Raw genomic sequence first — 14,822 nt, 5'->3', positions numbered from 1 at the left:
CTAGTTCGAGTGGTAGGCTCGGAGAACCAACTCCTGACTAGGAACACCAAATCCGGAACTACTAAGTTTTAAACTCCAACTCCCAATCCAAACCTAAAACATGTTTTTCTGTTGTTTAAGTCAATAAAGGAGACCTATTTGACTTGGGAAACATGGGGCTTCTAGAAAAGTCAAGATGAGACTTAACAAGAGACGGTCTCCTAGTTAAACACTAATTGGGAAACCTCATCTATTCATCAAGATGATACTTAACAAGAGACGGTCTCCTAGTTAAACACTAATTGGGAAACCTCATCTATTCTTATAAATAGAATAGTTGAACTACGCTTTGAGTTTGATTCCTATACACAGGATACGTAGGCAGCCATTAAAGAACATGGTTCAACTCATCATCTTCTAAATCTCTTCTTCTTATTGATTCAATACTTCTAGTTGTTCTTTGATCATCAACAAAATATTTGTGTGATGATTTTATAAGAAAGTGGAGTTCCAGGTAAGCTAGGAAGTGGTGTTCCGAACTTGGACAAGTTCCGAACGTGGAGTTCTAGACTAGCTAGGAAGTGGAGTTCCTTCCTAACTAGCTAGGAAGTGGAGTTTCGAACTTGGACAAGTTCCGAACATGGAGTTCCTAACTAGCTAGGAAGTGAAATTCTGAACTTGGACAAGTTTCGAACGTGGAGTTCCAGACTAGTTAGGAAGTAGAGTTTCGAACGTGGAGTTCCTAACTAGCTAGGAAGTGGAGTTTGGAACTTGGTCAAGTTCCAAACGTGAAGTTCCAGACTAGCTAGGAAGTGGTGTTCTTTTCTCCTTATTTGCATAAATATGTATACACAGATGCCCTACTTTTCTGTCATACGATGGTTGCACATTCAACCGTTGAGGGAAAATGATAAAAGTGTTGAATTATATTTTATACAAATTCATATTCTGAATCTTAGAAAAACAAGGTTTTGTAGGAAAATAGGGTTTGTCCCTGTGTCAATTCCTGTAAATACCTTTAGTTTTGTTAAGAAATAAGACTTTGTAGGAACGTAGGGTGTGCCCCTATATTATTTCATGTAGAGCCCTTAAATGATCTGATATCTAATGCATAAAACGACACTTATAAGCATAAGGCATTAGAACTGCTCTTAGGAGGATAAATTAAAATCCAAGCTAAGTTAAACTTTCTCCATCACACGTGGAACAACACGTGAGATCTTTCACTCATCATCCCGAGAAAGCTTTCTAAAGGTTCTGATACAACTTTGGCCAACATATGGGATCTCTCACCCAACATCCAAAAAGTATCCCAACAGAAAATTATAAAAGAAACAATGCTCTGAAAAGAGAAATATAACTTTTATTGAGAATTGATTGGCATAGATCATGCCCCAAGTATAGTGGAAGCAGATCCAAATTTGTGAAAATTTTGTCTCTTAGAAGCTAAGAGTAGTGTAACATTACTTGGAAACAGTACATGTTAGCATCGAGATTCACCGCTGGAGGATCTTTCATGAACATCTTGTTCTTGGTTAACTTCAAAGATGTCCTCATAAGGATAAGTTAAAGTGGTAAAGTCCTTATCCTGTGGGGGTAATTTATTACTTCCAAACGTGTCACAAGTCTTCTGTCTCTTGGACTTATCTTGATAAGAATTCCTGTCGACTAACTTGTGCTCCGACTATGGTTCCTCTGACTTCCTATCATTATAATGACTAGCAGAGCTCCTACCAACAGGAGTGGAGGTGAACAGTTATGGGCTTATGGGATGTGAGCCCATGTCCGGATGTGCGTAAATGAAAACAAAGATAATTAGTTCTGGGTCAAATCACATGTGCTGATTTAGTGATTTCCTTTTTAATCTCAAGTCCGGGTCTTACGCGGCATGTGCTCTGGTCCGGGTTATCATGAGGCTGGTTTGGATTTACCCAAGTCCGGGTAGTAAAAAAAAAAAGAGTTACAGTTCCTATGCTTGATATAAATGATCTATATTTGCGTGCTATATAGATGGAGTTTATCTATCCAAGTCCGGGTCATGATGATTTGGAAAAGTCCTCATATGTTCAAGTTCAGTTTATTATAAAACCAGTCTGAGTCGTGGTTATCGTATGTTTGGACTTGTTCCTTTAGCTGCGATAATGGTCAATTTTGTATAAAAATTTCAAGGAACAGATAGAGGTATATTGCTCACTGCTTTTTATATGATTGCGCGATGTGACAAGCGTCTACCTTTTTACCCTTTTTCCTTAAGAGTTTAAATTACAACCCATGAAGAAAAAAAGGGGCATCTGTGTGTACATATTTTAGCAAATAAATATGTGACACGTGACAACATCTTCTTAACGCTCGGGTATGGTCTTAGTGTGGATAGGAAGTACCAGAACAGAACACACTTTAAGTCTAGGTCTTGACTAACTCACCTCCTAGGTTCGGGAGTGAAATAAGAAGAGGAGGTTCGGAATTGGTTGGAGTAGGCTCGGAGAACTGAAGGTTCGGAACTGGTTGGCCGGAATAGTAGGCTCGGAGAACCAATTCCTGACTATGAACTCCAAATCCGGAACTCAACTACTAGGTTCAAAGCAGGTTCGTGGGCTTTGGAACTAGTTGGAGTAGTAGGTTTGTATAACAAACTCCTAACTGTGAACTCAAAATCCGAAACTCAAAAGGTTCCGAAACTCAACTTTGGAACTAGGTTCGACTACTAGGTTCGGCGAGGTTTTGGCTTTGGAACTAGTTGGAGTAGTAGGTTCGTATAACCAACTCCTAACTATGAACTCCAAATCCGGAGCTCAACTACTAGGCTCAAAGCTCTAACTACTACTCCGAGCCTAAACATGTTTTTCTGTTGTTTAAGTCAATAAAGGAGACCTATTTAACTTGGGAAACATAGGGCTTCTAGAAAAGTCAAGATGAGACTTAACAAGAGACGGTCTCCTAGTTAAACACTAATTGGCCGGGAAACCTCATCTATTCATCAAGATGATACTTAACAAGAGACGGTCTCCTAGTTAAACACTAATTGGCCGGGAAACCTCATCTATTCATCAAGATGATACTTAACAAGAGACGGTCTCCTAGTTAAACACTAATTGGGAAACCTCATCTATTTTTATAAATATAATAGTTGAACTACGCTTTGAGTTGGATTCCTATTCACAGGATACGTAGGCAGCCATTAAAGAACGTGGTTCGACTCATCATCTTCTACATCTCTTCGATCTTCTTCTTGATCCAATACTTCACATTGTTCTTTGATCATCAACAAAATATTTGTGTTTCTTGATTAGGAAAAATCATCACACAATTGTGTGATGATTTTTCCTAATCAAGAAACACAAATATTTTGTTGATGATCAAAGAACAACTAGAAGTATTGAATCAATAAGAAGAAGAGATTTAGAAGATGATGAGTTGAACCACGTTCTTTAATGGCTGCCTACGTATCTTGTGTATAGGAATCAAACTCAAAGCGTAGTTCAGCTATTCTATTTATAAGAATAGATGAGGTTTCCCAATTAGTGTTTAACTAGGAGACCGTCTCTTGTTAAGTATCATCTTGATGAATAGATGAGGTTTCCCAATTAGTGTTGAACTAGGAGACCGTCTCTTGTTAAGTATCATCTTGATGAATAGATGAGGTTTCCCAATTAGTGTTTAACTAGGAGACCGTCTCTTATTAAGTCTCATCTTGACTTTTCTAGAAGCCCCATGTTTCCCAAGTCAAATAGGTCTCCTTTATTGACTTAAACAACAGAAAAACATGTTTTAGGTTCGGATTGGGAGTTGGAGTTTCAAACTTAGTAGTTCCGGATTTGGTGTTCCTAGTCAGGAGTTGGTTCTCCGAGCCTTGGTTCTCCGAGCCTACTACTCGAACTAGATCCGAACCTCCAGTTTTCCGAGCCTACTACTCTAACCGGTTCCGAACCTCCAGGTTCTCCAACCTCCAACCGGTTCAAACCTCCAGAGCCTATTCCAACCAATTCGAACCTCCTCTTCTTATTTCACTCCCCGAACCTATGAGGTGAGTTAGTCAGGACTGGACTTAAAGTGTGTTCTGATACTTCCTACCCACACTAAGACCATACCCGAGCGTTTAAGAAGATGTTGTCACGTGTTACATATTTATTTTCTAAAATATGCACACACAGATGCCCCCTTTTTTATTCATGGGTTGTGAATCAAACCCTTAAGGAAAAAGGCCGGGTAAAAATGTACGCGATGTCTTACGCCTTGACTTTCTCTGTGGAATGTATCGGCAAAATTTCACATTACTTCAGTGCAAGGAATTGTAAATTTAGACCTGCCATGACCATGCCCCCCGAACCTTGCATATTAGGCCGAACCTAGTATATGAGGAGCTAGCTCAAGAAATTGAAATTTGTCAAGTCCGGACATCCCAAATATTATAATGATCCGACTTGGACATTAGGAACTTGTGGAACTGGACTGCCATGCTTTGTGATTACCCGCACCTAGAATACTAGCTCATGTAAGGGACCTAACATGGTCGATGGTCCGGACGTAGGTAGATTTCATCAAATCACCTTGACTCGGAAGTGCAACCCGGAACTGGAAGTGAAACCCGGAACTGGGCCTTGCGAAACTTGAGCTGGGCCTTGCGAAATTGAGCTGTTGAACATAACAAAAAGATACCCTTCGCTAACTTCTTCCTTCATCCTTTGAGTTTTGCCCAACGCGAATTCTCGCCAATTCTCTTGCTGCCCCCACTCAAATAATGGATGAATCAAATAATTTGAACATAACAACTGAAGAAACTCTTCCAACAAGAGCAGTACGAGGCTCGCAAAGTCATTCTCAGTGGAAGATGAATCATAGTTAACAAACTCAAAGTTAGTTCTGAACAAGCTAGGCAGTGAATCGGCACATGAAGCAACAACTTGCAATAACTCAAAACCACACTCATTCATCCGGAGTTGGGAATACTTGAGCAGGAGATGTGATGCCCACTACTCATCCGGAATTGAGTCATCCGGAAGAGAGAATAAAGGAAGAATCTTTATACTTGTGGAAGGATTCGCTTCCTTGCTGAACTCCTTTTCTCTTTCTAGAATTCATTTCTTCGCTGAACTCCTTTTCTCTTTCTATTTGTATAGCTCTTTTATAGTTCTGAACACTATATAAACCTCCTGTTAGCCTCCATTACCATCTCAAATTTATAGGTAGACTTTTCTGTAATAATTTCTCCAAATAAACTTTACTTTCGAAATCCAATCTCATACATACACGCTTGCTTGCGGCCACCACTTAAATGGTCAAGGTGTTTTCGAAAGCATCTTGTTTACCGCGCCGTTTATCGATTCCGTCGAAATAAAGAAAACAAGCACCTAAAATATTCATAACAGTTTGAATTTGTCTCCGCCATTGATAATATCTTTAGAAGCAAACACAATAAATTTGAGTTTGGTTAGTTAGCAGACTGCCAGACACAAGGTGTTGAACCTGTACTTTCTTTGATTGATTGAGAGATTGAGTCCAAAGTGTGCTAAGGTTTGTGTAGAAGAACTTGAAGTTTTGGGTGTCAAGGTGTCAACAGCCACGTTTTTCTTTCTAAAGTTTTACTTTCAATGTCTCACCCATCAGCTTCGGGTCCTTTAAATAGCAAGGCGTTTCGGAATGCCGTTTCAGGTTCAATTGCTATAGCAGTTCCAGGTTATAAAGCAATTACCGATGTTTCTCTTTCGACTGCGCCGAAAACTAAAATCCCCACTTTTGACTGGAATATTATCCCATTCGGTGATATTTCAGATTTGGAAAAGATCTGTAAACATTTGCAATTCCAAAAGAAATCAAAATTGAATATCCATGGATTTTTAACCTTAGAACCGATGAAAATCCCTTTGATATTCCTTGATCGCTGGCGAAAGCCGGACTCGAACTCTCCTTGCCTTCGTTATATGGCGGATGCCCTTGAGTACTTCCAAGTCTCGATCAACAGAGTAATGCCTTGGTTTGTTCGCAATGTCATATACATGCACATATTGGGACGAAAGCACAATATATTGGTGACTTGCGGAGTGATATCATACTTCTATAAACTGATGATACTAAATAATGGAGACTGCACTCTTTCTGCTAAACCAGGAGTTGAACGCGTCATATTATAATGAAGGTAAAACAACGATGACTACCTTGGCGTAAATATGCTATCCGTGTAACAGGTGGTGAATGGGGTGATGTCACCTTTGATAATAATCGAAAGAGGATCCGGTCCGGCTTTTCTTTGTCAAAGGAGAGAGTGGACGTGGGACTCCTGTCTCTAACTACTATGGAACGAGATGCTGTGATAGCCCTTATTGCACTCCCAAACTCCGAGAAATGCCCTGCGTCCATAGTTCCAGACCCATTATTAATCTCAGAGTATCTGACTATGTCACCAATGGAGTTGCAAGCTTTGGAGCCCGGAGTTGGGTATATGGGTGGGAACCCCGAAACTGCTACAACTTCGTACCCAAGGGAGGCCTTTATGGCAAAGAAGGTCCTTGGTCTTATTTCCAAGTCAAATTCTATCTAAAAAGGGGAGCTCCGAAAGCAAATCAAATAAACCTCCTCCCCGGTTGTCGTCGTTTCTTGAAGGTGAGTAAGCCGAAGGTGAGTAAGGCTATAACAAAAAAACATACCGAACGAGGAATTGGGCAAGCTTCCAACGCTATCATTCTCGATGAAGATGAAAATCCCATTAGAACTGAAAGTCTAGAGTGCGTTCAATCCTCAGGAATCAAGAGTACAGTGGAAACATTGAACCTTCAACTTTCTGTTTATGATACAAATAAGTCAAATGTTGAAGTGGGTGGTGACACTATGGGGTTAGATAGTAATGTCGAGTTCCCTTTGACTGATATTGAAAATGTGGATTTCATGCAATCCGATCCGGAATTGATAACGAACCTAGAAAATGTGGAACAAACCTACTCTACCAGTATTGTATCTGACAATAACCGTGTTCCATCCATTGAGTCGAATAAAAGGAAATCTCCTTCTCTAATTTCCCAAGATGAGGACATTCGCTTAAGGAAAAAGAGTAAATCGACATCTTTGAACTCTAAACTTACTCCAAACCCATTTGTTCCAGTTCCGAGAGTGCTTGGATTACCAGAGAATCCCTTGATTACTGACCAAGATACGCTTAAGGACCCTAGAGTTGCTTTGGGATTGGTTGAATCTATGAGGCTTCCCAAAGAGAAAGTAAAACATAAAAGAGTACTTCGCGCAATGGCAGGCCTGGAACGAATGTGTCGACATATGTTGAAAGTAACCATTTTGTACTTCAATTCCTTACATCGTTTCTGGTTGTCTTTTTGTTTATATACACTAGCTCCTGAAACATAAATTGTAATTCTTCTGGCACTGCAGGCTAGCATGGATGTGTCCACGACTTATGCTCTGTTGCATAAGAATCAGGATGAAGTGGATAAATTCACAAGAGAGAAAGGTGACTTGATGAAGCAACTCCTCATATCCAACCAAAAGATTAAAAGATTAGAAGGTGATTATGATATAAGCAAGAGGAAGAATGAAAGCCTAGCCGATGAGATTGAGCATGTCAGAGCCGTTCAGAGAGATCTTAGAAAGACCAGAGAGAAGAACAAGAATCTTGAAAGAGACCTTGAATTCACCAAACTTGAGCACCAAGAAGTTCTTAAAGTAAAAAACAACTTAGCCGAACGAGCTTCCCACTTTGACGGCTGTCGTGAGGCATGGCAAGCTGATCGAAACCATTTGAATGGCGAGTTTGCAACGTTGAAGAATCAGAAGATGTATTATGAGGATAAAGCCACGGCTTTACAAAAAGAACTGGACCCTTTAAAATCCGAGCTATCCGAAGTTAACAAAAGTGCCGCGTTATTTAAACTAGAGTTGATAGGCTCTCGGTTGATAAATAGGAGTTGGGAGAATCACTAAGCAAAGCTAACGCAGAGCTTGAGCTCTTGAGAGATCAACTTGCATCTCCTTCCAATTCCTTGCTTGCCCCAGCCCGATTCTCAAAGTTCCCGAAAGGAGCGTAAAGGAGTGAACGAATTCTACACCGAGCTAGTTGATGTGGTCAGCATAGCATACAAGAATGGTATCTCCACCGCTTGTCACGCGTGCTTGACATTCTTGAACCCAGAATACGACAAAGCGATATGGTGAGAAACTCGATCAAGCTTGGGCATCCGAACCCTCCCTCATGATGATGACGTCCCCAGATCCCGATCTTGAGATTGATGTTGACAAACTTCAAGAGAAGTTAGAGGATGATTTGGCCTCACAAAAGTATCAACAAGGTTCCGGGAAAGGTTTGGAAGTAGGTTCAAGAAGACCATGATGCAGATGTGCATGAGGCAGAGGAATTGACTGATAACTCGCCTATAGCTCCTGAAGAAACCTGATTCTGTCCCGATAAGTAAATCCTTAAAATGCTATTAAGTTGCAATTTACTTATCTATTAGCAATTGACTTTTGATTAGCTATACTTGAGTATTTATTTTGAGTGAAACTTTGCTAAATTTGATTCAAAATAATCAAGTATGCGTGCTATGAGATTTCTTAACTCTTCTAATGTCCCCGAGGTTATCTGGGACAATAAAGAAAGGTCATATAGGAACGTAGGGTATGCCCCTGTATCAGTTCCTGTAAAGACCGTAATGTCGACAAAGCTAATACATAAATAGACACTTATTGACAAAAGGCATTAGAATTGCGCTTAACTAGATAAAATCCAAGCTAAGTGTAAACTTTCTTAAGCACACACATGGAACAACATATGATATCTTTCACTCATTATCCAAAGAAAGCTTTCTTAAGGTTATGATACAAGTTTGGCCAACATATGGGATCTCGCACCCAACATCCAAAAAGTATCCCAATATAAAAATAATAAATTAAAAGAAACAACACTCTAAAAAGAGAAAGATAACTTTTATTAAAAATACTTGCGGAAATTCACAGTGTTCCATGGGTAACACTCTAACAAAGAGAAAGATAACTACTATTGAAAATACTTGCGCAAGTTTGTAGTATTCCAAGGTTTAACAAAAACTTCACCATCCATGGATTTAAGATAGTAACTACCATTGCCAACTATCCTATTGACGATATACAGACCTTCCCAATTAGCTCCTAACTTCTTAGGCACAGGGTCCATACAGAGGACCAAATCCCCTTCCTTGAAAGATCGAGGTCGTACCCTTTTATCAAAAGACCTTTTCAGCTAGTGCTGATAAGATGCTAGTCGTAAGGCTGCAGATTCTCTTTTTTCATCCAACAAGTCCAATTCCCGACAAAGAATTTCCTCATTGTCGAGGGTGAGTACTAAATCTGACTTCGGGTAGTGACCCTCATCTCAAAGGGAAGGACGACTTCGTACCATAAGTGAGAGTGAAAGGTGATTCTCCAAATCGAACGTCGAGGAGTTGTTCGGTAGGCCCAAAGTACTTTAGGCAACTCCTTAACCCACAATCCACTTCTCTCCACGAAGCTCGTTTTAAATTATCCAAAATAACGCGGTTAGAGGCTTCCTACCACCATTACCTTGAGGATATCCAGAGAAGAGAAAAGTTGCACAATGCCCCAATCTCGCAAAAGCGTGTGTTTTGGTGCCCCAAATTGTGTCCCATTATCGAAAGAATGACTTTAGGTAATCCGAACTTGCAAATGATATTGTTCCGGATGAACTTTGTGACATCAACCTCCCCCCGATATTAAGCTAAAGGAACCGCCTCTATCCACTTAGTAAAATAATCTGTTGCAACTAAAAGGAACTTCATGTTGCCAGGAGCTATAGGTAGAGGACCAACAATGTCCATTCCCCATTGAGCGAATGGCCACAAAGATGCCAGAGGATGGAGTTCTTCGGCTGGAACATGGATGTAGTTAGCATGTCTTTGGCAAGCATCACACTTCCGGACATAAGCGTCCGCATCTTTAAGCATATAAGGCCAAAAGTACCCCTGCCGGAGTATCTTGAGTACCAAAGATCTGCCCCCAGCATTATTTCCACATTCGCCCAAGTGTATCTCTTCAAGTAGAGTATGAGCCTCGACATGAGTAACACATCGTAGGTGAGGTCCTAAGTAAGACTTCTTGTACAAGTTCTCACCAACAAGTAAATAACGTCCCACTTTGGCTAACAACTTCTGTGCTTCTGTCTTCTCTGTCGGAAGAGTGCCATCTAAAAGATAAGAACGATACGGATCCATCCAGGTCCCCATTGGAGCTTGCAAAATTGGAGCCACAAGACAAACTAATTCTTTTTCAATACTAGGCGCTGACTGATATTTGACGGGAATGGAACGAGCTTCAATATCCCCAAGCAAAGAAGCTAAGTAGGCAAGTGAATCGGCATGCCTGTTGTCCAGTCTAGGCAAATTAATGAAATTTAGATCTTCAAAATGAGAAGTAAGGGATCTAACCAACTCCAAGTATTGAGCCATACGAGGGTCTCGAGCTTCGTAACCACCCTCAATCTGTTGCACAACTAATTGAGAGTCGCTGAATACTGTGAGATGTCATACTCCTAAGTTTAGTGTCATAGACAAGCCCGCTAGCATAGCTTCGTACTTAGTTTCGTTGTTAGATGCCTTGAACCCCAAATGCAATGATTTTTCTAACTTAGTGTTATCTGGAGTCAAGAGTACCGCACCAATACCTGCTCCTTGGTCATTGGAAGATCCATCTACGAACAACTTCCAACTTGGGATATGACTCCAAGGTCGAACCTGACTATGAGGAAGTGAGTTAGGTTCGTCTAACTCCATAAAAGCAGGAGGTGACTTTCCGAATCTGCTACCATTGCCGAGGCTGAGGTATCTAGAGGAAAATCGATCAAGAACTCAGCCAAAGCTTGCCCCTTCTCAGAAATTCTCGGCACATAAATAATGTCAAATTCCCCTAATTGAATGGACCATTTCAAGAGACGTCCGCCCTATCTGGTCTTGCCAAGACCGACTTCAAAGGATACTTTCGGTGATGACTCGATGGTGTGAGCTTGGAAGTATGGTCGTAGCTTCTTCTCGGCACAAAGATTAGAGCTAGAGCTATTCTCTCAATCTTCGGATATCGTGTCTCGGCATCCAGGAGGGCTCTACTAACAAAGTAGACAGGCTTTTCGATATTCCTCTCATCAATTCGCACTAATACAGCGCTGATGCCATGCTCGGAAGAGGCTAAGTATAACCCTAAAACGTCTCCTTGCTTCGGGGTAGTGAGCACGGGAGGGGAGGATAAATAATTTTTTAAGTCCTTAAAAGCCATTTCACATTCGTCGGTCCAATCAAAGCGTATATTCTTCCTTAGTAACTTGTACAGAACCTGACACTTATCCAAACTTCTACTAATGAACTTGTTAAGTGCGGCAAGACGCCCAACCAACCGTTGTACCTCTTTCGGAGACCTTGGAGAAGGCATATCAAGAATAGCTTTGATCTGGTCCGGGTTAGCTTCAATTCCACGTTTAGTAACCAGATGTCCTAAGAATTTCCTGGAGGTAACACCGAAGGTACATTTAGCTGGGTTAAGTTTCATCCGATACTTCCTCAGGATCTGGAAAGACGCACGAAGGTGTGCAAGATGATCAGACTTATGTTTACTTTTGATCAGGAGGTCGTCAACATAGACTTCGACAAAATCACCGATATGATCTTTGAACATCGTTGTGACCAAGCGTTGGTACGTTGCCCCTGCATTTTTTAAACCAAAAGGCATAACCCGATTGTTCCCTATGCCATGATGAAAGTAGTATGCTCTTGATCAGGAGGGTATATAGAAGTATCTGGTTGTAACCCGAAAAGCCGTCACAGAAAGAGAAGATCTCATGTCCTGCAGTGGCATCGACCAATATGTCAATACGAGGAAGAGGAAAATAATCCTTCTTACAGTGCTTGTTCACATCCGTATAATCGACACACGTTCGCCAGTTCCCATTATTTTTCTTGACAGCGACAACGTTTGAGATCCAAGTAGGGTCTATGATCTTTCATATGTACTTAGCCTTAAGCAATTTATCCACCTCTTTGTCGATAGCCTCAGTACGTTCGGGACCCATCTTTCTGAGTTTCTGCTTAACTGGCACGACGTTCGGATCCAAATTGAGCTTATGGCAGGCGATGGAGGGATCAATTCCAGGCATATCCTCATAACTCCAAGCAAATACATCTCGGAATTCTTGTAAGAAATTTATCAACTCTTCTTTAGTCTTCGGGTCCAACATGGTGCCAATTGAGACTCGTCAAGGTTCGGAACCATCTCCTATGTCGACTTCGTCAACTGGTTCTAATGTTGGGGGAGTCCTCCTCTCATCCAGCCCTATAGAATCTAATGGAATTATATCCAAAGGTGCCAACACTATGTCTTGAGAGGGAGACTCGCTTCAGAATTGCTATTTGATGGTAATCGAACCCCGCCCCCAGTGTTATTGGAGCAGTTCCTGAACCATTTTTAGAAGAGCTGCATAGCATCGCTTGGAAGCTTGTTGATCTCCTTTGATCACCACGATATTGCCTTGGTGAGGGAACTTCAAGGTTTGGTGATAAGTACTTGGAACCGCTTTCAAGCGATGAAGCCAACTCCTACCAAGAATAGCATTATATTGCGTAACTCCCCTGACAATCGTGGAAGTTGACATTTAGAGCGGCCGCCAGCTTTGATCGTCAATTCAATCTCTCCTTGCATCGGATCGCCATGTCACCATTAAATCCATACAAAGAAGATTTCACGGACGGTTCCGCTTCTAGAATCGGCATTTGTTTGAAAGCATGATAGTAAAGTATATCTGCAGAACTCCTGTGGTCGATGAGGATCCTATGCATATCACACCCAACAACTTCTAAGGACGTAACCAACGATCCGAAAGTGTGGAAAGAAAACCCTTTAGCGTCGTCGTCATCGGTGAAAACAACCGCGGAGTTAGATTCCTTGGTCGGTTTGGAAGTGACATTGTTAATGCTTCGCAAATGCTTCGCCTGTCTTTCCTGGTACCTTTGCCCTCTACTCAACTCTTCAAATGGGCGTTTAGAATTGCCCCCAGCGATTATGTGAATCACTACCTTATCCGTTCCTGTCTCTGCATTGTGTACATTGGTGTCAGGAATTGCTATAGTATTCTGAATTGGAGTACCCTTATATTCATCTAGTAACCCTCGGTCTACAAGATTCTGAATTCCATGTTTAAGAGACCTACAATTCTTAGTTCCATGACCAGCCTGTTTATGGAACTTACAGTATACGTTAGTATTCCTAGCTCCAATAGCACCGGGCTTCATCTTTGGAGGGTTCTTTAACATGTTCTTGTTCTTGATGGCATCGAAGATGTCCTCGTAAGGATGAGTTAAAGTGGTAAAATCCCTATCCAGCGGGGGTAGTTGCTCACTTCCTGACGTGTCACTAATCTTTTGCCTCTTGGACTTATCTTGATAGGAATTCTCGGCAATCGACTTGTGCCCCGACTGTGGTTCCTCGAACTTCCTATCATCATAATGACTATCAGAACTCCTACCAACAGGAGCGGAGGTGGCACTGGTTATCACTCTTTTATGAGAAGAGTCCCTATCCAATAGGTCTTCTTCCAGTTCCGCATACTTATCAATCCGAGCCTGCAACTCTGTCATGTTTGTAGGCTTCTTTTTCTTCAAAGACGTGTATAGACCAGAAGCGGGATCTAATCCTTTTCTAAAGGCCACAATGGCGAGGGTCTCATCAACGTTGTCAACATGCAATTGAACCTCATTAAATCTTTTGGTGAAATCCCTGATACGCTCGTCCTTTCGGATTTTCATATCAAACAGTGCATCAGCGGTTTTAATGTAGGGTCGGGTTGCAACTGAATTTCGCAATGAAATTGATGGATAGCACCTTAAACTCGTGAGTGCTGCCCCTAGGTAGCTTCGTGTACCAGATGAGTGCCGAGTCTGTCAAACTTGAAGCAAAATACCGGCACAAATAATGATCTTTCGTAGAAAGACCCACCATTGCTTGACGATAACCGAGCACATGACATGAGACCGGATCTCCTTTGCCATTAAATTTAGAGAACTTCCGTGGTTTATAATCATGGGGATGTATCCACTCATAACATGTCGTGAAAAGGAGTTCCAATGTCACCCTCGATTCTTTCGAACAACCCACTCATCCATCTTGGTTGGTTTCGAACCTCATAGTTCCTCTAGTATTTGCACCTTGAGCTGTGCAAGAGTAGTCGGTTCATGAATTGGAGTTCTCTCATTGTTATACCTCAGACCTAGACTCTCATAGTTCTCATCTTGATGATAACGTGGTTCCGGTTCTCGAGATCGAGTGGAGGAGTTTGCAAAACTGGATCGGGGAACTGAGGGATTCCGAGGCAATGAAGGTTCCCTTGAAACTGAAAGTCTTCTTCGTGCCGAGGTTGACCTTAATAGTTGCGGATTTCGGGCAAACACATTCGGACGTCCATCCCTCGTACCTTGAGAACTTGAATACCAAGAGAAGTCAGTTCCGTGTGAGCTCGAGTGTTGGGTGGGATCCAATTCTGGATTATAATCCGAATCTGGTTGGTCGCTATGATACCCAGCGAAGTAAGGTATATAAGGTGTAGGGACGTAACCCTCACCAGGGTCGAGACTCGGTGGACGGAACTGCCCCCTCGCGTTTCCATCAGTAGGCAACACTCTTGGAGGTGAACGACCCTCATGCGTGCGCCAATTGTGTGATGATTTTTCCTAATCAAGAAACACAAATATTTTGTTGATGATCAAAGAACAACTAGAAGTATTGAATCAATCAAAGAAAGTACATGTTCAACACCTTGTGTCTAGGCAGTCTGCTAAGTAACCAAACTCAAATTTATTGTGTTTGCTTCTAAAGAT

General features: G+C 41.5%; 2 protein-coding genes across 2 annotated transcripts; both read right to left on the bottom strand.

The window, feature by feature from the left end:
- Window positions 1-9,683: 9,683 nt before the first annotated feature.
- Window positions 9,684-10,739, bottom strand: LOC147491847 (uncharacterized). Its single transcript, XM_086567345.1, has 2 exons — window positions 10,631-10,739; window positions 9,684-10,480 (listed from the first exon to the last, which is right to left on the bottom strand). The coding sequence occupies exons 1-2, from the start codon at window positions 10,737-10,739 to the stop codon at window positions 9,684-9,686; spliced, it is 906 nt and encodes a 301-aa protein (XP_086423471.1).
- Window positions 10,740-12,629: 1,890 nt separating this feature from the next.
- LOC147491846 (uncharacterized) lies at window positions 12,630-13,754 on the bottom strand. The gene has a single exon (XM_086567344.1). It carries the CDS (start codon window positions 13,752-13,754, stop codon window positions 12,630-12,632), a length of 1,125 nt encoding a protein of 374 aa, XP_086423470.1.
- Between the last annotated feature and the right edge of the window lie 1,068 nt (window positions 13,755-14,822).

Source organism: Coptis chinensis, chromosome 6 (genome assembly GCF_015680905.1).
Source record: "Coptis chinensis isolate HL-2020 chromosome 6, ASM1568090v1, whole genome shotgun sequence".
In the NCBI taxonomy this organism is placed as follows: Eukaryota; Viridiplantae; Streptophyta; class Magnoliopsida; order Ranunculales; family Ranunculaceae; genus Coptis; species Coptis chinensis.
This window is presented reverse-complemented; position numbering and strand designations above follow the sequence as displayed.

Excerpts from the sequence above, each read along its gene's own strand:
- LOC147491846 (XM_086567344.1), bottom strand. The coding sequence starts at position 13,754 with ATGAAAATCCGAAAGGACGAGCGTATCAGGGATTTCACCAAAAGATTT.
- LOC147491847 (XM_086567345.1), bottom strand. The coding sequence starts at position 10,739 with ATGGAGTTAGACGAACCTAACTCACTTCCTCATAGTCAGGTTCGACCT. Across the intron at positions 10,481-10,630 it reads TTCCAATGACCAAGGAGCAG|TATTCAGCGACTCTCAATTA; the intron begins GTATTGGTGCGG and ends GACATCTCACAG.